The 25,214-nt window shown below is 42.0% G+C and overlaps 1 protein-coding gene and 1 long non-coding RNA gene across 4 annotated transcripts; one reads left to right on the forward strand and one right to left on the reverse strand.

Annotated features, from left to right (window-relative positions):
- Positions 1-232: 232 nt before the first annotated feature.
- Positions 233-21,055, reverse strand: NCEH1 (neutral cholesterol ester hydrolase 1). The gene is made up of 5 exons (XM_075031397.1): positions 20,820-21,055; positions 11,118-11,346; positions 9,138-9,207; positions 6,556-6,727; positions 233-5,128 (listed from the first exon to the last, which is right to left on the reverse strand). Exons 1-5 carry the CDS (start codon positions 20,955-20,957, stop codon positions 4,511-4,513), a joined length of 1,227 nt encoding a protein of 408 aa, XP_074887498.1. The 5' UTR covers positions 20,958-21,055; the 3' UTR covers positions 233-4,510.
- Positions 21,035-24,439, forward strand: LOC142032599 (uncharacterized). Of its 3 annotated transcripts, XR_012650909.1 has the most exons (4): positions 21,035-22,406; positions 22,849-23,139; positions 23,792-24,121; positions 24,350-24,439. It is a non-coding gene; the product is annotated as an uncharacterized LOC142032599 (long non-coding RNA). The 3 variants fall into 3 exon arrangements; XR_012650907.1 differs by having other exon boundaries at positions 21,036-22,406; positions 23,792-24,429; XR_012650908.1 differs by having other exon boundaries at positions 21,038-22,406; positions 23,870-24,429.
- The last annotated feature ends 775 nt before the right edge of the window (positions 24,440-25,214 follow it).

The following is a 25,214-nucleotide window of genomic DNA, read 5'->3' on the forward strand; positions in this document are numbered from 1 at the left end:
TGGTCACCATTAATCATTTGGCAGAAATGAAGTAAGAGGAGGTCACCCTCGCAGCCCACAGACACACAGGAAAGGTTTCCTGCCTTGAAAACAACCACTTTGGCTTTGGTTCAGCATTTCTTCAGAAATGCTGAGGTGTCCCATTCTGTTTCACTGTCCTCTGCTAAGTGAAAACTCAAATTGGAAATGCTGTGCATCAGAAAATAAAATCAGGTCCTGGGGAAAAAAAAAATCACAGATATATTTCACTTTATTTATTTGTTCTTCATTTTGATAGCACATCTCAATCACACTTGGTAATCGGATCTTACAAGATCTTTCCCCTGCACTGGGAAAAAAGCAAAAAATGGTCATGCATAAGATATTGAACGCGTTCACATCAAGTATGTTGTACTTTGGGGTTTTGAACATCATAAATAAGATAACATTAAACCAGCTGGTTTTGTTTTTTTTAACATCATCACTGTTACAGATCATAGCAGCTTAAAAGGTTTAACACGGCTTAATCTACTTCTAGTATTTTTATTTGAAAAAGTTTCTAATAAAGTTTGGTAAGAGATTAAAAAAATATAGAGGCCCAAACACTATAAAAGAATGTTTTAAAGATAAAGCATTTCTTTTTAGTTTGTAGGACTTGAAACCCACAATGGCCTTTCTGCTTTGGCTAGGGATGCAATTTTGGAATTACTTACATGAAGGTTAGAAAATTCAACTCACTTGTGATTTTTATGCATCATGAAACATCTTTAAATGGGTTTGGGCTATTAGAAATGCTGACCACCCATCCTTTAAGAGGTCCTAAGCTAGAGAGACAAAACCTCCATTAATTTCTGTAAATATTCGCCAAAGTACTGGAGACCTGCTATTACAGTTCACAGGTCTATGAAAGTAGGATACAAATGACTATAGGTGCTGTTAAGTGAGTTTGGGGTTTTTTGTTTGTTTTTTTTAAAGCTTACATTTGAATATTTTGACAGTCATCAGGAACAAGATATTCTTGCAATGGATAGATGAAATCTAATTGTAGGAGGGGGGAAAAAGCTATCTACAAAAAGTAGCTAGCCATACTCATTGATTTCATGAAAAGAGAAGTAGACAAACTTATTATCTTCTTTGAGAAGACTGACTTTTACTATGCACAGGTAAAATATTGTTACAAATACTTGCTCAGATCCTACAACGTGTACAGTGCCCTAAACTGCATTGTGAAATAACCAAGGAATGAAGGTGCTAGGTACGCCTGAGGAAACGCTTCAGGAGACGTAGGACTAAACACATGAACAAATTGAGGTGTTGTAACATGCATTAATCTTAATCTCTTCCTAGCAGGCATCAGCTTTCCATGCCTGCCAGCCCCAGTTGACCTCTCAGTTGAGATATTGCTCGGTTTCTGGGAGCTTGCAGCAGCTCAGCTGGCCACAACCCTCAACTTTCAACTTTGGGCACAGGGACTGCAGGCAAGGAGAACAAAGCAAAGTAGGAGGAAAGCTGAGTTTAGACTGACACTTACTTCAAGGTTTACACTGAATTTTAATCAGGTGTCTTGCACAGCTATATACTAAAAGGTCTTTTTATAGCTGGAGCTCAGACCTCTTTTTATATGTTATAGGATCCATCACGTATCTTTGCAGCTATCACATACTTAAACCATATAGCTGCATGATAAAAGTAGTCAAGATGTTCTGACAGAACTAGTTAATACTGTAACATCACATCCAAGTTGTGCTGCGATCTTGGATGTCGCATCAAACTGGTGATGACTTAGTAAACACATTCAGTCCAGTTATATACTTACTACCATTTCTTGTGCCAAGACTTTAATGTGCTTCAGTGCATGAAGGAAATTTACAACCAACTCCATGAATATATATATTCCAGCTCTCCATTTCATTTCAGTTAAAAAACCCAGCAGCAATTACATTATAGCTTCATAGCAGATATTTATAACTTAGCTATAAACAAATGCTGATCTAAAGCTTTGCAGACAGCTCTCAGGCAAACTTAATAATTACAGAATTTATAGGAATATTAACCACTTTTTTTCCCAGTACTACAGTTACTACTATCTTTTAATGACAGCAGGTGGATATAAATTACATCTTTTCTGACATGGGTCTACTCATTAAGTGGGAAAGCCAGAAGAAGCCTGTTGTTACAACTCAGTGTAATGATATTTTTTGAGGCTCTAAGTTGTGGTCTAAAGTCAAGTAAACGAAGCCGCCTCCATACAGTGGAAAGGATGCCGCAGCAGACCCTTCTTCAAGATTAGTAATCTGCCTTTTGAATGGACATAACTTTGGTTGCTGTCTGTTAAGTGTAAATTATATCTACTGAAGTTGTGTTTATAGGGGAAAGGAGAAAAGAGGGTTTAAATCTAGAAAAAAGTTTGAATTCTTCTGCAGTGTTAATTGGATATCTTTGCCAAATTTTATTCTGATTCAGATAGATTGTCACTCGGCTGTTCTAACTCCACCAAGTCTTTGTAACAATCCAAATGGAAAAAGAATCTGAGCCACTGTTGAAAAAGCTTTGCCTTGTGACCTCCGTGTGAACCTATGCCCCAAAATGAGTTTCAGCCTGCATGACTGAGCCTACATCGAGGCCTTCTCTCATTAATAGCTTTCCTTAATACATACAACCACATCAACTACCTGATGTTTCTAGGAAGCAATGTTTTAATAAAGCCATTCTCTTATTTAATTTAAATATCAGTGAAAGAAGACTGGTCTGTATATATTTTAAATGACATAAGGCAGTTTGATCTACCAGTAACTTTTTTTTTTTTTTTTTAAGAACTTTTCAGAATCCTGCCATAAGAAACATTCTAATGAAATTGCCTTTGTCATTATCTCCCAGCAGCCAGGAAGCCTCACCTTAAAGTATTTTCACAGGAGCCAGGACAGAGACGAGTGAACTGCCCGGGAGGACCCCGCAGCCTAACCGCACCACTTGTCACGGGGCAGGCTGCTCGGAGCCAGCTATTAGAGAAGGATGGAAAGTCAAAGGTACGGGATCTGTTCAGTGCCTGCCAGTCACTGTCACATCTGTGTGCTTCACCCACACCTGCCAATTCAGCTTCACAGCTCCTTTGTGAGGTAGGAAATTACTACTCCCTCTCTTGCAGAAAAAGAAAGTGAGGCATAAGGAGATTAAGTTGTTCTCCTGGGGTCCCACAGGAAGTCTGTGGTAAAGCTGAGGATGAATTTAATCCACTAGTTTAGTCAAGGGTCAGCCACTCTCTCCTCTTTGCCTAGAAACACCGGGCTTTTGACACAACCTTCATTTCTGCAAGCTGTAAGCATCCTGGACAATATACGCTGTCCCAAGTGGTTTCATTCCCCGTTCTGCTTGTCCAAATTTTACAGTCTGGCTCAAACTGTAGAGATTTGTTGCACAATAGCAAGATCATCTTACCTAGTGTTTTGGGTCAGTCTACAAGACAAAGTTTAGCTGCAAAGCTCAGATTTAAATCTTCCATATAGATTAGACCCCACTTCTGTTTGCTTGCTTCACTCCCTCCAGGAAGCATGAACTATAATGAACACTACAAGCACAAAAGAAAAGTCAATGAACAAAAACTTCTACTATTAATTACAAACATTAGTGCAAACCATACAGCAGATTATTTTTAGTAAGCTCAGTATTTTCTGTAAGGAGGTCATAAAACTGAGGCTTTAAACACACATGAAGTCACATTCTTTAGCCAAATAAGTAGTCAGCTTTGAAGTTCACTCACATAAGCAACCTGGATTCTGCTGCTACACATAATATTTTATCCTAGATATTTGTATGTATGCTGTAATACTTTTTATTGAAAATATATTAGTCCTGTGCTTTTATAAAATATAAATAACTAAAAGGCAACATAGACCAAATTCCAAAGCTGAATTACACGTTTGGCTAAGAGACTTGTCTAGCATCATCTTAACTGCCTAGAAGAGCTTTTTTTTTTTTTTTAAATTCAAACGAGCCATTTGTCTATATGCCTAAAAGCCAACACCTAAATCCATGCTTGACATTCAAATGCACAGCTCTCCTGTCAAAGAAGAGAGTGTTCACACTTTCTTTGACATCAAGTGCTCACCACTGTTGAAAACTAGCTCCCATTCTTAGATATTCAGACATAGATGTAGGTGTTTGCCTTTACTTCACACCATTTGAAAATTGTGGCCTTTGTACCTAATCAAGAGTCAAAGCTTGGAAAGTTGCAGGCAGTTAAGAATGCTACAAGAATGCTGATCTCCCTGCTCAACATTTGTTTATGTTTGGCAATTGTCAGCTGAAAGAAGGGGAAAACAAATCAAAGTTTGAAAAAGTATTTCTCAAAATACTTTGCTGGGCAAGGCCAATTGAGCTAGTGAATGCTGTAGTTAGTGGTCTGTAACCCCCAGCAGCTGCAGCAGAACGGATAAAGTCAGAATTTGGAAAAGTGCACTTTTTCATTGTTGGCTTTTTAGCAAGAACAGACACCAGAGCTGAGCACCTTGTGTCTTCTAGAGAGACTCTCTCTTCAGAGGTTTTCATCCAGCCATTTTATATAGCTGTTTCTGGTCTGAATGCCTGCAGAGAAATCAGTAGGCCAAATGGTGAATATCATACAGCCATGAAAGCAGTCATCGAAGTGATCAAGCGTGACTTCCACGCCAGCGTTCTCCAAGCGCTTGGCGTACATCACCCCGTCGTCTCGCAGGACATCATTCTCACAGGTCAGGATGTAAGTCTTTGGCTGCAGCTGCAGAGTTTCATTTTCTGCAAGGAGGGGGACTGCTCGTACATCAAGCAGCGCTGGTATCTCCTGGATGATTTCAGCCTTGCCTGTGGTTTGTATTACAGGCTTGTAGTTCTTTTTGAACGATGAAGGCAGTAGAGATGTCCAGTTCAGACGTCCTCTGAAAGAGAGAGCTTGGCCAACGTCAAGAGCAGTGTGGTTGTTAATCAGCAGTGAGTGAGCAAAGTCGTAATTACCATTGAAATAATCTATCCAATAGTTGATCATGACATAACGAGGCAGAACGGGCATATTCATGTTCTGCTGATAAGAAGGTGTATTGAAGTCAAATGCCTGGAGGACTGGATAAATTAAGGCCTGTAGTTTCGGTCTGATGGTCAAATGCTCATCTTTGCTAAGCTGTGGGAAAAATACAAGATAGAATTGGGATTATAAAGCAAATAAACATTACAATATCAACCTAGAACTTCATACAAGCAACCATTCCTTTGACAATTTTTAGGATTAATTCTGCTCTTATGCAGATAATGTTGCTCTTTTGTCTGAAATATTAGCAACCTGATCTTTTTCTTCTCTTATAAGGATGGCCATTCAGGTAGACCCAGTATCCTGTCTCCAACAGAAAGCAGTGGCAGAAGTTTATTGAAGGGTGCAAGAAGAAAAAAAAAGCACTTCCGTAACACAGTGCCCAGTTTAAGAATTGGCAGCTGAAGGACTTCCTGAATCAAAGGAGCTATTCTTGCTTTTAACAGCTTTTCATGGATTTTTCTTCCATGAATTTATCCGATTGTCTTTTTAGCATATACAAATTGTTGGCATCCACAGTTTCCTCTAGCAAAGGCTGACCATGTGCAGAAGCACCTCTCTGTGTTTGACTTGACACTGCCATCTGCATTTGATTTGAGCCTACCAATTATACATTTGGTGCCCCCTAATCCTTTTCCTGGAAGAATTAGCAAACACTTGTTTTGCTTCATCTTCTACACAAGATACACGGTTCTCTATCATATCTCAGCTTGTTTAAAAAGAATTATGCATCAGGAAAATAAATTAGGAATGCTTTTTCCAAAACATGGTGCTATCATGTTTATCAGTCCTCAATATTGAAACTTTTTGTGTAATTGTCTCTTATTAATTTTGTCATCCTAATTCAATATTGCAAGGTTGTCACGATAATTAGTTGTCTGGACATGGTATCTGCTTTCTTATCACCAATGGTTATGGCAGTACAAAAAAGCTAATAATAATATTTCACTCAACCATGAAAAATATTATTACTTGCCCCAGGCTGCCTTTAAAATCTTTGCTAGATTAAATTCAGATTACATTTAAACTGCAGATACACAAAAGAAATTTCCTTAAAATTGCGAAATGTTACAGGAAGACAATTTAACAGAAGAATTAAGCTTCCTTTATTGTATTTTTTGTCCTTCATTTGTATCTGAAAGAAATAAAAACATATTTTCAGAGACAAGCATCTAAAAACAGGGAGCTAAATTGATAAATTATGCATGTAGCTAGTTACCTACTTAGAAAAATAAAGAATTCGCCAACAAAAGGGGTAAAAAAAGTAATTTAGCTACTTGCTCTTAAAATCTGGCCCATAACAACTCGTAACTGTAGTAAGACATTGCAAGCTATGTGATTCATACTCCGATTGACTCATTTTTCTTCTGTAAAGTGACTAGATGCTGGCTTCCCACCATTCTGTCTTTAGGGTTGGCACATCACCTTGTGATGATGAAGCACAAAGAGTCTGTCAGCCTATATGCATCACTGAATTAGGGTTTGTCGTAACGTAATACATAACAGACGCTGGATGTTACCTGCTGACACACAGCAGCTGCCAAATTTCCTCCTGCACTATCGCCAGAAATTGCAATTCGACTTGGGTCAACTGAATACTCAGCTAAGACATCAGGCTGCAAAAAATGCTTAGTCGCACGGAGAGCATCGTGGAACTGCTCAGGGAAGCACACCTCTGGTACCAGCCTGTATCTACGAAGAAAAGAGATGAGAGACAATTATTACCGTCAATGCACCTCTCTTTCAGGATTAACAGGTGATATCAGGTATTTCCTTAATGGCATATAACTATTTTATTAGGATAAATATTATGGGAAAAATAGGAGGTGTGTAATACTTACGTAAGACTTAATCTTTTAATTAATGCTCTAATTTTGAAAGATTAATACGAACCTACTAGATATGAATAATACCAAGATAGTATAAAATTGTGCAGCACTTTCCTAGGATTTCCCATTAGAGGATTTAATCATACATTATAAAAATGAATGAATATTTAAAACACCCTTGGCAAGGGAGTCATGACAATCAGGCTGGTGTTGACCCAAATCCCCACCTTAACTAGTATGAGGCACAGTAAATCATATACGCCCAACAGATTCCACAGAGCCAAACACCTAAGCAGTTCTGTTTCCCAAATTTTTACCTATGCTCAGGAGAGAATGAACCTTGCTATACCTCCATGCCATGAAATGAACAATAGCCAAGAAGTGAATACCAGTTTGCTCCAATGCAACAGATTCAGTAAATCCTCTCCTTCATCAAAGAGCACAGCAGGAATATACCCATTGCACAGGTGGAGAAACTGAGGCACAGAGAGCAAACGATCTGCCCAGAAACAGTCAGCAGCTGAGTCCCATCCGTGAGATTTTCTCAGTTTCTAAATAACAGTGCAGGAGAAGTCTGTTCATATTTACTGAATAATTCGTAATCTAAGAGTTGTTACTAGGCCTTATGGTACAAAGCATGTCTTCTGTTTGTAGCTTTTCAATCAACAGATTTTACATATTCTCAGTAGAGCCAAGCAAAATGAGCAAAACAAAATCCAGTTTTTCGATTCAAAACATTTTCTTCATAATCTAAGCTAAAAAAAGTTTCATATGCAGAATAAATTTTAAACTTAGGTTTACACAAAAAGTGTTTCAAAATCCACCTTTGACCTGCTTTCAGAAAGCACTCTATATATTGCATCAACTGCAAAGGAATATGAAAGAGTCCTTTGGGAACTCCTTGCAAAACTGGATAACAGACTGTGCATATATCATGAAAGCGAGACGTGCAATTAAACCAATGAGAAATCTAATCAGTCTTCACTAGTTGAGTACAAACACCTTGACTGAAAGATATAATGGCTAAGGAGAAGAGGTAAACAATAACTCAGAGAAACAGGCAGAATTATACCACCATAAATCAGAAAAGGAATAATAAGGAACTTTTCAATCCTATGATAGCTGCTCGCCTAGAATAACCAACAGCTGCCTTTTTACTTTTCATTGTTTCTGCTAATAAACAACAAGGTAGTGAAAAAAAAAAAGCTACCCTTTAAAGTACACTTTGAGGGTTGAATAAGTAACATCAACTCCATATAATTAAGTTGCAATTAGATCACAGAGCTTGGTATGTAATCAACTGCAGGTGGGAAACTTGAGTACTTGCATCAAGTAATTGGGTTTGCACAAGAAAATATTGACAATAAGGATGAGAAAAGTACCAATCAAGTTGGAGTCATCTAGGTAATGCAGTTAGCTAGTTGAGAGGTTTGTTTACCTTGAATTGTTCAGCGGGTTAAAAAAGCAGCCCCGCTCCTCTGTTGTCTGGCAGCCTGGCAGTCCTCTGCTCTTGACTGGAGTACAAGGCTTAAATGAGATGACTGGAACAGTGGGAGATTGAGAGAGCAGCAGGAATCTGCCAGACTCCACAGTGTATTCTGCTTAATGAGCAGGGATAAAACGATTTGATCATTTGACCCTTGCTCAATATAACTTAGAAGCTGTGGTTTACAGACAGACTTTTGGGGGGGGTTAATATATGTATTTTAATATTACATATATAATTTTTTAGATATATAGATAGATATAAAAATAAACCTTGCAGCAGTGGGAGTGGCCACTGAGGATGAGAAAGTCCTTCTTACTTCGTGAGGAGGCATAGTGATGTGGTTCAGCCTTCCTTCAGGTATATATCATGTCCAAATGCGTTTGGGTTTTTTGTTTGACTGTTTAAAGTTCACAAGTATTTACTGAATCATAACTTGGCCCTTGAGTAATCTCAGGTTTTAGCTGCACTCCTTACATGTAGATACAATTGCAAGATGCACTAAAATTTGCATTTTAGTATTCGTCCAACTGAATTAAGTGCTACTCTCTTTTCCCACATTTCTGCCTTCTAAAATGACCTCTAAAATAATTAGAGACCCAAATGAATTTTTTATACCGTTCCAATTTATTGTAATTTTAAAAGGGTAAAAATATCAGACCAGTAAAGAGAGTTATTGTCCAAGTTAAAGCCTTATACACAAGCCAGTAACAAGGGAACAGCTAGAAGAACTCTGTTAGGTACTTCTAATACCTTAAAATTACTCTATCAGTTTTAGATTACTCACTCAACTGAGACAACTACAGCATTGAGAGATTCAGCCATGATTCTGCAGAGATTGTTATAAAGGCTTGTTCCTGGAACGAAAGGACATGGTGTTAGGGATGTAAGAATCCACTTATGTCAATATTCACAAAGGCGTACGTAAGCCTTCTTAGAAAATATAAACATATGATGCAAATATAAGCAAAGTAAATGAGATCAGCTTGCAATCCATAAAGTGCCAAATACATATTGTAGCAGAAGGAACAAAATTCATGCCTTGATAAGTCCTGCAGTCTAATGCTTTCTTTCTCGTCTGTTTCTTGGTGACTTGGGGCATGTCATTTCATCCACCTATCACAATTCTCTCAGTTGGGCAAAATTTAAGGTACCCTACCCAGTGGCTTGAGGACATTAGCATCCAGAGACAGTTATCACTATATGAGTCACTCCTTGTTGTTCATTTTGTTATAGCATGTATTGCTCAGTTTCGAATGAGTTGCCCTATTAACGTCAACTGAACTACTCATTTAAGGGAGGATTAATCACAGCTATCCTGTTTATCAATGGACTGATTTTCTTTAATTTTATTCCCTTCCAGTTACTTAATCGTTGGTTTCCGGTACTATAAAATATACTAAGACTCCAAGCGTTTTCTAAAGTATCTAGTTTTAGAATTTAATATTTAGCTGTAACATTTGTGCCATTAACTTCTGCATCTTGGACTTGAGGATAGCATCTGACATAGCTGAATTATAGTCATCCAGACAAAATGCAGTAATTTAGTATAAACTTTTTGCACAACAAGAGTCATACGCAAACTGTTACAGAACAAATGACGTGGGCAAGACGCTAACAAACATCCCTTAGGCAGGCCTAAGAAAACCCAGCTCAAAGCACAATTCCTCTGTAGAAAAAGGAGCAAAATTTTCGACTGCTGTAAGGATTGCAGGACAAAGAGACTGGGATTTCCAAAGGCATGTGAAGGACAGATTTTAAAGCTATTTAGGAACCTAAATCTCACTTAAATCATGGTCTAAGTGACTTATACATGCATAGTCCAAATGCAATCAATATAGTCTTTGTTTTGGAACATTTCGGAAAACCCCATCAATGTTCTTTTTCTATAGATGAAGCCACAGAATGCATCAGGGCTGTATGGACTTCATGATGTCACAGGAGCAATGGGGAAGGAAAAGGGGGAAAACTGCTATCGGGTCTGGATCTCGGAGCAGCCATGAGAACCGCACGCCCCTTTCTCCTCCCAAGGCTTTCCTCCTCCTGTACGACATGCAAAGATCAGTGGTTAGCTTATCGTTGTCTATAGCTACACCTTACTTCCTCTGATCCTGTTTGTGGCTTCCAAGTTAACTGGAGTAAATAGCATTAATTTTCAAGGTAATTTCTGCTAGTGGTGGCAGTGGTCCCCCAAGGGAGGGGACCAGACCACGGGAGGGTAACTCACCTCTACCCATTTCCTTCATCACACCGCCTGTTGTCTGCAATCAGCAGCATGTATTCCCAAGTATGTGTTAATTAAGAGCCAAACACTAGCAATGCTGTTACATGCAGTGTTGTTCAGCTCACTCTTCTGCTAATTACTCTGTGAAAATGGGGCAAGCCCCTTATACCTAGTCACTGGATCCTCATCGCCAAGGATCGACTTTTGCACATGACCACAGAAAACGGGGGCTGGTCCAAAAAGCCCGTCCAGGCATCCCAGGAATTTAAACAGTAAGCTGTTTTGTCCTCTCAGGATGTAACAAAATTAGCCTTTTGCTCCTTTTACAGCTCATGTGCAGATAAGATATGCGTTTTTGCTGTGTGTTCACAGTATCTTTCCCCCTCCCTCCTTAGAGCCGATCTACCAGAGCAGAGACAGTTTCTACTGAATTCAGGTACATCTTAGCAGGATTGTCATCCCTGGCAGGCATAACGGCTTTTGGCTTCTCCTGCTAGGAGAAAACCAGACCAGAATCCTATTTAATTACTGGCAGACACATACTTGCACTTGCCAGGGCCCAGCCCCCTCCGTGGATGTAAACAACGCTGCGCTTGAGCCTTTCATCTCGCTTTGCAGGAGGTTCAAACACTCTGACTTCCACACCGTCAAAAACAGCATCCGTGATGTTAATGTCTTCGGAGGAGACAGACTTCAGCTTGTCAAAGGTACATATCACATAATTCAGAACTATCAAGTGATGGCTGAGTCTTAGATAGTGAATCAGGTGACACTAGGAGAAAAAAAAAAAAAAAAAGAAAAAAGATTATTCCTGTTACTTCAGAGCGCATCATACGATACTGCATTGATGTTTAATGCAACTGTCTTCAAAGGCAGGTCCTGTACGAAAACAAATACAGATTCTTAGAATATTTGCCCGAAAATGAATGATTATCAAAGACCTCTAATGCTTTTAAAGCTGCATTGAAACAAAACCCTGTCCATTAAAGAGTCTTTGTTGTCAAAATAAATCAAACCACAAGCACTATGTGGATGAAGACAACCGTGAATGAGCACTCTGATCCTTGCCTTTGAAAGCCACCTCCGAAAGGAGATGAAACTCACCAGCACGCTCCACTATGGGACTTGGGAAACTCCTCAGACCGGTGCCCGCAGAGGGCAATACTACACAGGCAAAATGTCTGTGGTGGTAAGGTATCAAAAATGCAAAGTCCTTCTCTTGTTCCACCCCAAAGCATAAGTCTTTCCACTTTGAAATTGAGAAAGTTCTCAAGGATTGAAGAAATTTGAAAACAGGAATGGTCTTGAAGGAACATAAAGGTTGTTTATTGGCTTGTCCTGTATTTACCTGCTGAATTGGGAGGGATCTGAAACACTATCCAAGAACCATGCCATGTCAGTGATTTTTTTTTCCCCAACCCCAGAGACTAAAGCATGTTACTTTTTTTGTGGGGATAAAAAACTATGAAAATGAAGAATGATCTGAGCTTTCTGTGCCCTTACTGGTAGAAGAGAGATTTTATCCCCTTTGGCTATCCAGGATTTTTATTTTCATGTTTTTTAAACTTGGCCCTGAATAGATTAAAAACCTGTTTCTCTCAGCAGACAGTACTGGGATTCAAGGCATTCATCCAGCCTAAATGGTCACGATCTGCTCCCCATATATGACCTGCACACTATTTGTAGTGCGTACTTGTTCCCATTCCCTAGATGGTGCAGAAAGGACGGCAAAGGGTGAGCCAAAGGGACCGCAGGGACTACGATGTCCAGACTGGCCGTTAAAAAGAAAAAGTAGTGGGGGGTCTTCCCCTATTGCAAAGGTTATCTCTATCCTAGTGATGAAGGCTAGAAATCGGATAATCAGCTAAGCCTTTTGTAAAACTTTCTCAGTCAAGGCAATGGAGTTGGGAGGTAAAATTAATACATATACCTAATGTACACCTGTAGGACCACTACCATAAGGAAAACTGTCAGCTGTGACCTGTTATTTTTCCTACAGGTACCAAATACTTGGAATAAAAGGTGAACTGTTAGGTGCCATGGGGCTTGCCTACACACAACTGCTTTACTGTTTTAATTCTGCTAGTGCCATTACTGCAGTGCAAACCTGCTAGTACAAATTAAACATGCTGACACCTGAGAGTGAGCGGGGTCACCCAGGTACCGGTCTAACTGCATTCATGTTGTGAAGAATGGATAGTTGCCATAGTTTAACCTGTACAAAAACTAAGTGGAAGCCAAGTCCAGTTCCTCGTGACAGACAGGATTTTGCAAATAAGAGTTTCAGAATGTCTTTCTGGTTTCTATTTGTTCACAAGGACACCTATTTCATTTTCTTGACTTGGGTTTCTTAATAGTACTTCTGCAGTACCATTTTCACAGCCACTTTCAGCGCCAGGTTTCAGCTTCTCTGCCAGGAGCGCCTGCTCATGGCAAAGGAAGGGCTAACGGAGGCAAACACACACACCTCCAGAGGAAAGCAAATTTTGAAGCATTCAGCAGCATCCATGCCAAAGAAGATCTGTCTCCTGAGAGGTCTACAGCCCCAGGTCCTTCCATGTAACTTCTTAATCTGTCACCATTAGTTTGAATGTAAAAAAAAAAAAAAAAAAAGAAATACTGGCTTTCAGTCAGGTGCTGTATAGAAAAGACCCTGCACAGCCCCACTTCCACTGCAGACTGCTGCAGAAAAGAGACAAGCTTTGATATTTTCCCCCCCAAAATCTATGCCAAATACAATGGGCTGCTATGCGAGCAGGGAGAAGAATCCACTTCCAAAACAAGAATTTACAAAAATTACTTTCTTTTCTTGCTTTAGCTTGTGGTAATGTCACCCTGCTGAGATAGTTTGGTGGGAATCCAAATTTTAAAACGTTTGCTGCTTTTTGGATGAAATGTAATTTCTTTATACTGCAAGGCTTTTCTCTGGGAGAAGAAACACAAAGTATCCACCCAGGAGGAAGAAATGCTGAATTCACATGGCTGTTTGTATCTCTGAACTTCAGATCACACTTTTTCCCCACCATTACTTAAAAATTCCCATAGGAAAACCCAGTTTGAGTTTGAAATCAGAAAAGCAATACATCTGTTAATAACTTGGCATACATTTGTTGGGCTGCCATTGATGTAACCAGCTAAAGATCTGATCCTCGTGGTTCCCAGGGAAGGTAACCACTGGGAAGCAATTTTAGAAATACTGCCAGAGATAACAACGTTTCTGTAGTTTTGTTTTCTTTTTTTTTTTTTTAGCCTGACCTGACTGTGTTGCAGTACACGTCCCATTTTATTTTTCTCCCACTTTAGTTCACATTCACGTGTCCCCTGGAATCAGAAATGTTTCATTTTCAAGGCTAGTTAGTGTTGTTTACTGAGAAGTGTTTTGCCCTGTTCTTAACCTGCAGGTGGCCACAGTGCTCTGCGGTTCAATTACACACTTCCATGCCTTTTTTTTCCCCCTATAATAGACCACTCTTTCCAAGAATCCAAAAACAAAAATCTGGAAGAGAGGCTTTGTACATCAGGGCACAAAAAGTCCACTTTTTTTTTTTGTTAGGCATAGGCAGTTTTTTTGCCAAGCACTTATCAGACAGATTCTTTCTAAGTATATCTATCTAATCAGCCTATTTGGTTGTCATTCATAAGGCATCAGGATTGCACTTTTTGCTGGGAAAGAGCTAGTCTTGTCCAAAGTTCTTACAAATAAAATTCCTATATATTTTTTCTCTATAAATAAGTATTTAAAATAGATATATCTTATCACTCTGTAATAGAACTACTGGCAGAAGATGATGGGTTTAATGGCTGACTAACTGTCTTCTAGGACTATGTTGCCATGCAATGGGCAGACCTGCCCATCCTCTTGGCTGTGCTTCCCTGGCACCTTTCCTGTGTTGGCACTGACAAACGCAAAGCCTCAGAGCACGACCTTGCTGCGCCAGCTCAACATGAACCCAGCAAAAACAGCGAAACAACACTAAACTTCAGCCAGGTCACCATCTTACCGATAACTCAAGGGAGGAAAAAGGGAGTGGAGAAAAGGATGGGACCAGCCCTTTTGGCAGAAGTCCACAGTCGGATTGCCTTAAATCCATTATAAAACTGTATCCAGTCACGTCATGTGAGCAATAATTGGTTTGATCTTTGCTGGTATGTGTGATTTAAATTACCACCCTTCCTGTGACAACATGCAGGACTGTTGCAGGCTATCAAATATAGCACTTAAATATATTTGGGAACTACACCTGTGTGTGTGTACATGCACGGGGAAGAGAAGAGAGAAACAGCGATGTTCTCTGGTGAAAAGGGAGACAAGACAGTGCTGTAATAATAAAACCTAGTGAAAAGGAAGAGAAAGCAAAAGGACAAGGGGGAAATTAAGAGACTACAGAAAAAAAAGTAAAGACAAGCTCACAGAAAGAAAAGCTAGTATAAAGATGAAAGCCCCGTGGGCAATTAGCCCAGAACTGCAGTGCCAGCCACAGGCACAGCACATCACTCAGTCTGGGTCACAGCTGCAAGTTTTCCCATGCAATGACTGGCTTTATGCATCCATCTGAACACACACTTTTATTTTCTGAACAGGTAACTCTGGGGAAACGTGGCTGGTGAACTTCATGGCACTATGGGCTGGACCGAGTAATGGGCTGACACACACCAAGAGCGCTCAGCTGCTGGGATGCGAGGCAGAGCTGGTGAGCAGGAGGAGCCCAGGAGAGGAGGGTTAGACAGGCTAGCGAGGCAAAAGTGAGTATTTTGCTGGTGTTTGAGCCAATTCAGCAAGTAACCACTGTGGACACCTTACAGAGCCCTACTGACAACCCATTGCTCATTCCTGATTGCAGCTTTTCATTTTGGGGCCCTTGGCTCCCCATGACCCATGGCTGCCTTGGCAGCGCTGTGATTTACACTCGCACCGTAACACTCCCCAGCTCTCCAAGTCAGGCAAAGCAACTGCTACAGGGACAGTCTCCTTCTCTTTTACCAGGACACCCCCATAACAGGGGTTTTCAGGTAGGGACAACCCAGGGACCCCCTAGAGACTAAACAGTTCAAGACTGCCACTTTCCTTCTGGTAAATTCTTTGGTGAGGGGTACCAGATCTTGAAAGATTTAATTGATGTAGGAGAAAGTTCTCAATAAATGAAAAAAGGAGTCAGGGTTGTGGTAAAAGGCAGACAGAATGAACAAAGTACTGCTCTAGAGAGGCACCATTACTTCACCTTTAACCACTGATACCTGTCTCTAGACTATTAGGATTCTTCTGTTTGCTCCTCAGCTGGTGGTTTCATGAAGAATCCCAAATCCTCCCTGCTGTTATGCTTACCTCTCTCATGGACCTGTACTCCATATTAGTCACGTGTTCTGTATTACAAAAAAAAAAAAAAAAATCCCCAAAAAGTTTTTCTGTTGCTAATATCTATTAACCTCTAACAGCACCCAGCAGACTGGGATTCTTTGTCCTCATATGACTTCCGTAGCTGACACTGTCCAGCTTCATGTCTCTGACCTTTAGCCATGAAATTATTGCAACAGGTCGCATTCAGAGAGCACACAAAGGCAGCGTGCCTCTGAAGCCAAGCTGAATCCATCAGCTGCTTCCTCTACTGCCTTCGCAGCTGGTCAGACCCAAGGTCCTGCCGTGACCTTTCAGGCCTCAGCAGGATCAGGAATTAAGCAAACAGCTAAGGCTCTTTTTTCATACAACACTACTCGGGACTGAGCCAAATCTCACTCATGACTCAAATGAGTAATGATGCTGGAACCAGGCAGCTGAACTGTCTAAGACTAAACTTCCTACCTCAAAAGATGCAGATACTATCCTCCATTCTGGCATCACTTTGCAAAACACATTTCTATGACATTAGAGTCCAAAATGCCAACTACAATGTCCGTAGTCAATAATAGAGATTAGCAGAAAATAAACAGGGTCATTTCCCCATTTAGCTGTGTGCGGAACATACTGTTTTGTGTGCATTTCAGGCAGTTTATCCTGTTTAAAGGTGAATGTCTATTTTCTTTAATTTTACAGAACCATTTCTTAATGCAGGTGCGTTATTGCCCAGTAAAGAATATGTATTTTTAATGCTGTTACAGAAAGACAATCTTCAAAGACAAGGGCTCTCAGTTTTATGAATTTCTTTAGAACTGAAAAGAAACCAAGATGACTGTTTTACAGTTTATTAGTTAGAAGCAGAAACTAGATTACATTTTAATGTAAGGTTTTGTGCATATACCTATTCACCCATGATGCTCTGCTTTTATACTAGATAGAGAGAAAAGTTATCTGTTACTGCAACTAGGACTGCCAATGTGGTTCGGTTTCTGCTCAGGTACCACTGCTGTGAGACCTACCCACCACAACTAAGAACTTGGTTTCCTGTAAACCAATTCCAAGACTGTGTTCTTCCATGCAAAAACATCAACAACTTACTTGGCTGGCTACAGGTATGATTTGCAACTGTCCAGAAGTTAGATATTCTGAAATAAATGGGTAGATATTAAAGTGTTAGAAAGAACTAATTACTGTTTTCTCTAATCCTGAATGTTGATGTCCCATGCCCTAGATTTTATTCCAAAAGCAAGTAAGCGGCAGAGAAGCATGATGGAATTGCTTGGCTGATGAGGACAACTATGGGGATAGTTTTCTCTCCTGTACAGCTGCCTACCTTCTTCCATATACATCGATCTGATGGCCTCTATGCCAACCCATTTGTCCTTCCGAACCTCTGCTAACAGCTGTCCCCATTCCAAAAAATCCTTTCTTCCTTGCCATGCACCAGAATAGCAAGTATCTTGAGAGTGGTGTTCAGAAATAACTTTTCAAAGGGCTTATTAAATAAACAAATGCTGCTCTCTTTAGTCCATAAGGGAGAGTGAATAGGGGAAGAAGTGAAAAACAACTGTATCAATCCTGCAATCAAAACAGCAGAATTATTAAATGTTGCTTTAGACACTTCCTGACAGACACCAAGTAAAACAATACTTATGGTTTAATCTATGGCTCAGTTCCATAATTACTTTTATGTGGTTGTCGAAACTTCAGTGAAGCAGTTCTGATGTACCGTATACATAGTTACGTACATAGTTTTTCAATTCTGATCTAAAATTTTGTTACATCATGGTTATCTGTAAAAATGTTACCATGTCCCATTTTGAGACAGGTGAGAGGGGCAAATTACTCTCATTGTCAGTTAAGCACTTTTACATCAATTCATTAATATCATTAAAGTCTAAGTTTCTCTGTTTTCATTCTGCGGCAGCACAGCTCATTAAAGAGGGCGCAGGAACAAGGCTCTGCAAACCCAGTGCAATTTCCAGCTCTGCTACTGGAATTTTTGTGACCTCAGATAAGGTACTCCATCTCTTCCTACCTCTGTTCCCCGCAAATTAAGACTAGGGTAACATTATTGGTCCCATTCTGTAGTATGTTTTGAAACCTACTTACAGAAACTGTCCTATGAGGATTAGGCATTTTTTTAACCACATGATTATACTTGAATGTTTGTTGAAGTTTCTCAAGCTAAGCCAGGACACTGAGTCAGTCCCAAGCTTGTTAAAAAAAAAAATTAAAAAATTGTAGCTGACTGGGGCAATGCTCCACATGGAAATGCAAAACCTTATCATTTGTACACTGAAAGCCAGTGACAGCCTTATTATGCTTTATTGGTAGTGATTATTAATGCACTGAGAAAACAAACACATTATCCCTAACAAGAAATTGTCATGCTTAATCGTCAGTCTTCACAAATCTATTTCAAAACAAGCAAAAGCCAATCAATTGTATTTGAAGCACATGAAGTTTGTTTCATGCTCTTCGAAAAAGGATTGCAGTATATTTTGGTGATTTTAAAATCAGAAGTCTACTTGTGTCTGCTGTCAAAACTACAAAGCAAAGTAATAAATAGCAAGCTGAAAATACGTTCAGAAGTGGGTGAAAGTTCAATGGTCACACTTGGAGAAATGTTACAACTATTTTGTCTTGCAATAGCCAGTAGAGGAAGAAAGGGGAAGCTGAGCTGTACAAAAGGACATACACTTTTATTTTATATACACACACAAAAGCTGTCTAACAAAGTAAATACTCAAGCTCAACTTTTACAATTCTAGCTTCAGTTCACACAGTTCCTTCTTAATGACAGTCATTTATTCCTGACATTGTGCTGTCTCTCAGTGTTGGAAAGACTTCTGAACACTTGGAAAGCACCTTCTCTTTCTCTCTGGAAACGAATGCCACATGTCCCAAGGGTTACCTGTTGTGTGATTCAGGGCACCTCTAATGCCTCACTTTTATGCTTCTGGGTAAGACTCGCTTGTTTCTTCCTTTAGTTTGTAAGCTACATTACAGGAACTGTTTCTTGTTTAGTCATTTTTCTCACTATAGATGTTTGTATTTCTAAGGCCAGAGATGTAAACAACTAAGAAATTACCACTTCTCCCCAACAGAGACTTCCCCACCCCAGAGAGCGGGGACAGATGTGGGCACCTCAGCCCTGCCTGCCAGTTTACTCCAGCTGCTACCGAGGCAGGCTCTGTCCTGCCAACTCCTCTTGGGATTATGACCTCTAGAATATCCCAAAAGAGATATCCTTCAGCCTCCAAGCTAGAGGCACCAGAATTCATCTGACTGTGCCCAACATACCACATAAACAAACTGAATGTGTACATAAGCCAATAGCAATATACATATATATAGCCACAGTCATATGATTTTCTAAAGATAGGTCTCCTTCAGCTAGAGGTTATGGCCTTGATTCACGCGTTCCTGGCTGAACTGTTATGATGTGTTCTGCAGGCAGCATGCTTTGGGGGCATCATGGCCCTTCTGTCCGTACTTACCAATGCATTTGGTCAAGCTGAGCGCTTGCTGTTCAGTTACTTGAGTTAACAACACGGAGCAAGTGAACATCAAGCCACAGATTTTACTAAAGAATGAAGCTATTGTAGGCCACGTCTGCGTAATTTTCATAGCAGACATATGGGAGGGTATGCAAGCAAACAGGTTTTATCCTCTACCAGCCAACAGGTTTTATCCTTTCATGCTAGAGATGCACTTTGATTCAGCAATACGTTTGGACCATGAGAGGATGCCCGAGTGGCTCAGATGAGTGGTCTATCTACTCCCAGACTCCCATCTCCAACAGTGGCAGCCAGAGAAGCTATTCAGGCAGAATACACAAGTCTGGACACTGTGTGGTCCACTTTCCTTGTGCCTCCCAGCATCTGCAATTATTGTATTAGGAACGTAGAAGGTACATTCCCATCTCGTCCTCTTGGTATCCGTTTATGGGCCCTCTGTCCATTAATTCATTTAATCCCTTTTTGAATATGCTGATGCTCTCATCCACTCACAAGTACAAGTTTATGTATATTTCAGAACCAACCAAACTGAAATGCTGCTAGGAAATTAAAAAAAAAAAAAAAGGCAACCAAAAAACCCCAAACCAACAAACTTGCACATAAATAGTACCTTACATCAGGCCTGACCATGACTGATCAATCCATGTAAAAGATCAGATCATCCTAGAAGAAGATAAAGTTCACAGCTAAAGCCATTACCAGAAAGTTTGTGGTCTTTGATCTGTTTCATGTCAGCATAAGCACTGGCAGAAAATGAGGGAGACATCATGAAGTGACATAACTGTCACGTGTGTCTCGTGACAAAAAACAAGCATTCAGAGAGTTTTGTTTAGTAATACAATTCCGAATCAAGGCAGTTTAGTATCTGAAAGTGCTTCCCTATGTCTTCCTTCCCTAAGGCATACGTAATGTATCGGAATGAGGGGTTTTTTTCCCCACCAAAAGCCTGCAAGTTGGGAACCAGACTAAACCACATCCAGTAAGATCCGCGCCGTGAAACCCAGAAGAGAGACTGGATGCCAGCTGCACCACACCGCGCACGCTTGATGTACGGATCGGGAGGAAACCACGAGCAGCCCGGGGCGCCCCAGCCCGGAGCTGTGCCTGCTGCTCTTCCCCGGGGCGGGCGGAGCATTACCCCCCAACCCAATTCCATCCTCCCCTCCCGGGTGCGGTCGCGGAGCCGGTACGGCGGAGCCGGGCCCCGGCTCTAACCCGCTGCGGAGACCGGCGACGCTGGCGACTCCCCCGCCTCGGCTCCAACTCCAAAAGGGCTGCCCCGCGCCTCGGCTCTCCGGATGGCCCCAAGGGCACCGGGCCGGGTCCGTTCGCCTCTCCAGAGCCGGCACCGGGAGCGTTAACGCCGGCGGGGCCGGGGGGCCGCCTTACCGTCTGCTGCACTGCCCTGAAGGTGGCATCCAGCAGCATCAGCTTCCAGGGGTCCGACACGGTGCCGGGCAGCGGCAGGTACACGTAGTAGGCGGACAGGGCTGCCAGCGCCGCCAGCAGCACCCAGGCGGCCCGCATCGCCGCCGCCCGCCCCGGGGTGCGCGGGGACCGCACCGCCCCGAGGGCCGGCCTCTCCCCCCCCCCCCCCGCAGAAGGAAGTCCCGGCGTTTCCGTCCGCCGGCTGCGGACCGGCTCCGGCTGGCGGCGGCCTTATCCGCGCAGCGCCGCCCCGCCCGGCCCGGCCCGGCCCGGCCCGCCCGGCAGGCCGCTCGGCGCAGCTCGCCGCGCCTCTCGCCCGGGGGACGCTTCGCAGCGGCAGCCGCCGCCCCTGGGGAAGAGCGTCGGCGCGGCTTGCCGGGGTTCCCCGAGGGGAAGGGGGCCGGGGCCGGCCTCGCCAGGCTGGCCTCGCCCCGCCGACCCACGCGAGGCTGGCCTCGCCCGCGGGCGTGGGCTGGCAGAGGCCCCGAGGGCCACCCGGAGCCGCAGTGCCTGCTTCTGACTGCCCTTCCCTTCGCCCACCTCGGGCTGCAGAAGCTTCTGGGTGGGCTGGCCGGGCGGCAGCGAGCACGACCCACCCGCCAACCCCACCGGTGTCCGTTTGTAGGGCTTGTGACACCCCGAGACGTGGGCGGTGGCAGCTCTTTGCCGACAGAGAACGGGAACGTCGGTGTTGGGGCAGAGTTTGCCTTTCTCCGCTGAGAAGGTGAGATGAAGGCTGTGACGGGGACCGATGCCCGTCAGTCCGGGAGGATCCCTGATCCAGGGTGGTTCCAGGAGGAACTCGGGGACACCCTTATTTTAGCTGAAGAAACCATACTGTTTCCCACTGAGCACATCACAAAACAATGCCGGAAAGGAGATTTTTTAAAGTACGTTTATTTTGTAATTTTATTTTGGACTGGGATTTTTTTATTTTTTTACCCTAGGTCAGTAACAAATTTTGGTTTAACACAGGAACGTTTCTTGCACCTAAGACAAGAAAATTTTATTTTTCATCCCCAACATGCAGGAAATATAAACACTGTAGAGTTTAGCCTTGACACGAGCGACTACTTAATACCTAGGCACAGTCCTGTCTTCAGCAAATTATTTATTTGAATAGCCAGATTCACATGCACTATGAATCTAATGCAGAAAAAAGAATGAGCGCTATTTTAACAATAACATTGCTTTTAAAAACAAATTCGTAATACTAAAAAGTCACACAGAAATCTAAATAGAGTCCTGGAAAGGACAAGTTTCCTTTAAAAATTGACATGAAAAGGTAATAAAAGAAAAATATGTTTCTAAGAAGTAAAAGGTCAGCTGTTAAGACAGCTTTACTGGAATTGAAGTAAAACCTCGCTGATTCTAAAGGCTGCAGAAGAAAGTTTCTGGAATTTGTGAGGAACTAAGACTCTCAAGCATCTTTAACCTTTTTTTGTAACAACAGCAGATGGAGTTTCTGTAATTTTCGCTCAGTTTTGAGTAGACTACAGATGTGAAAGGGCTGTTTGGAAACAAGCTTTGTCAAGAACGCAGCACAAGGTGAGATTCCTGAGGTCTCAAGCTTTTTATACTGAATCATCCCTTCGTGCATTATTTTGCGCTCACACCTTCTCTTTTACCTTGTGCCCTGCTCCCCTGCCTCCTTTCCTTTGTGTGCTCCCGTTCCCTTGCTTTCCCAAGCATCTGCCCCTAAACTCCACACCTAGGATCCTTGACTGTAGGAATTTGTACCTCTTTCAACAAAAGACGTTGTTCCCAAACCTCTGGCGAAACTGGGTCTAGTCCCACTCCTTTCTCATCTGCTTACCCCTTTGAAAAAGAGATAAAAAGGCTAGATGGACTTTTTCTGAGGTTTCTCATGTTCCCACTGACCCCCACATACATCTTGTGCTTGATCTCTCCTCTTCCTCGCATTTTGAAAGCTACTGCTCTGGCTAAACTGAATCAATAATAGCTCTTTGACGAATCTGTTTTTTTCCAGGCACTTACAAAGAAGACAGTTGGTTGAAAAAATAAAACACTGTGGCCCGAGAAAGATTCCTTTCTTTAAAAAAAAACAACAAAAAAAAACCCCAACAAATTTAAACCCCCAAATGCTTGCAAGGTATCTAGGGGACAAGCAGTCTACCTACATAAACTCACACCCTTGAAGCCAAGAAACGGTTGCTAGACAGCCAGCTTCCAGAGAGGACGCAGGGCACCAAGGTCTCCTTCAGGCCCCTTGGGGTCCCATCAGCTCTTCTGATGTGGCCTCATTGTCTTCTTCCACAAGGTATGAGATCCCCGCTCCCACATAGCTGATGTGACAGGATTCACGTAATGATTTAATCTCCTGGAACGTTCTCCCTGTGGGTGTTACTGTGAGAGGGAACTATTTAACTATTAAAATAAATGCTATACTCCTGCGTTACTGATGTCTAGATAACTGGAAGGAACAGCAAGTTTCAACTGCATGTTACATTTCACACAACAAAAAATAATAGGTGTTTCTATTTCAGAACCTTTTAGAAGAAAAACACTTAGACTTTTAAATGTCAGACATATGAAGAATAGTAATTAGTCTTGTCATCATTCCTGATCTAAACTTCAGTGAGAATAAATGCACTTGATTAAAAAAAAATCTTACCCTCTTAAGTGATTACTACCTAAAACAGACTTGTCTAAGTTCTGTTGGTCCCAGGAAGGATAGCTTAAGATGGTTCATCAGAATACCCTAATTGCTTTATGAGATTGTAATTCTGGATCTTCAAGTATATTAAGAGAATGGCTAATGCCCAAGCCACTCTCCATATGCGTAGTGAGCCTCTATTTATGTACCGAACGTTTAGGTATCACGTTCTTTTTAAACTTTAACTGAGAAGCAATGCATATATATCACCTGTTAATCCTCAGCCCCGATAAATATGCTTCTCCTGTCTTTGCAGGCACAACATTTTATATAGCTTTTTTGAGGATCTCGAGGTTAAGTGGAATTAATGTACAATAACCAATACCTTTCCCAGAAACTATACTGCAGAAACAATGTTGACTCCAATACTGCAGAACTTGTTCCAAACCTAGGAGAAACCTGGTCCGTGGTTCAGGGTGTGAGGGAGACTGAAGACCTGGCTGAAAAGGACTTTGTAAGAGTGCAAAGAAGGGAGAGAACAGGGGAAAAGCCAGCGAAGGTTGGCCTGACCTGGAACTGCAAAACAGTGGCCCAAACTGGTACTTCAAGGTGACAAAAGGACCTCGGGTTAGGCTGTGTTTTGACGGTAAGTCATGGTTGCAGTTACTCTATGTGAAATAAAAGTAATTGTAGGACTGTGTAATAATTGGCTGACTCAAGTGTCAAAATAGAAATTACCTCCTTGGTTTGCAGGATGTTATTCTGAAATCTTTTCCTCAAGAAAATAGTCCTAATTTACATGTACATCACCGGCAAATCTTTATTCACATAAACAATGCTGCTTCTGCTCTTTTCTATTCTGCTTTTCTTCCAGATCATAAAAAAAGTCAATGGACTCTTACTGGCAGTAACCGCTGCTGGATCAGTCATGAAAATGCCTGAACTAATAAAAATCTGTAGTATAAAAAAAAAAAAAAGAGCAAGATCTATGGATTCAGTTTGGCATATAAGAATTTAGCATATAATAGAAAATTCTAGATATAGAAAATATCTCATTCTTTTTACATTGGGCCAGTGAGACACTATGCTACATCAGGTGTCAGAGATGCTGAGCCCCTGGGAAAGAATTCCTTTCCAGATCAGCAAGTTTTAGTACGAGAGAAAATTAAGAAGGACGGAGAAAGCATCTGGCATAATTAATCTGTTTTGGGATCGGTGCCACTGAGTCAGCTGGCTGACTGTCATCTTGACCAGTCGTATTTTCTCCTGGCAGCTCTCTTCCCTCATTTCCTATAAAACTGATTATTCTGAAGCTCAGCGTAACGCACGCGCACAAACACCCTCGGCAAGGCAGAGCTTACTGAATTATTAACAGCATTAATATTTCTACGGTGGCCACAGCAAGCCTTTATCCTCCCTTCTGCGCGGTGCCCAAAGGTGGTCTGAAGGCCAGCTGGACACGCTGCGCACGACACGGCGGTCTCCATCGGGAGGCGGTGAGGGGAGCGACGGACAGGCAAGGCAGGCCCGTACGGCCGCGGGACGGCTGTTCGAGCGGCTCCGGAGCTCCCCGGCCGGGAGCCGGGCAGCGCCTCAGACCGGCGGAGGCGGCGGGTGCCCGCTCCCGCCCTGCCGCCCCCCTCCCGCCGCTCCATCCGGGCCTCTGCGCTGCGGCCGTTGGAAGCGTTTCGAACCCCTCCAGCAGCCAATCAGCGCAGAGCGCCCACCCGTTCAGCAAC

This window comes from Buteo buteo, chromosome 7 (assembly GCF_964188355.1).
Source record: "Buteo buteo chromosome 7, bButBut1.hap1.1, whole genome shotgun sequence".
Classification (NCBI taxonomy): Eukaryota; Metazoa; Chordata; class Aves; order Accipitriformes; family Accipitridae; genus Buteo; species Buteo buteo.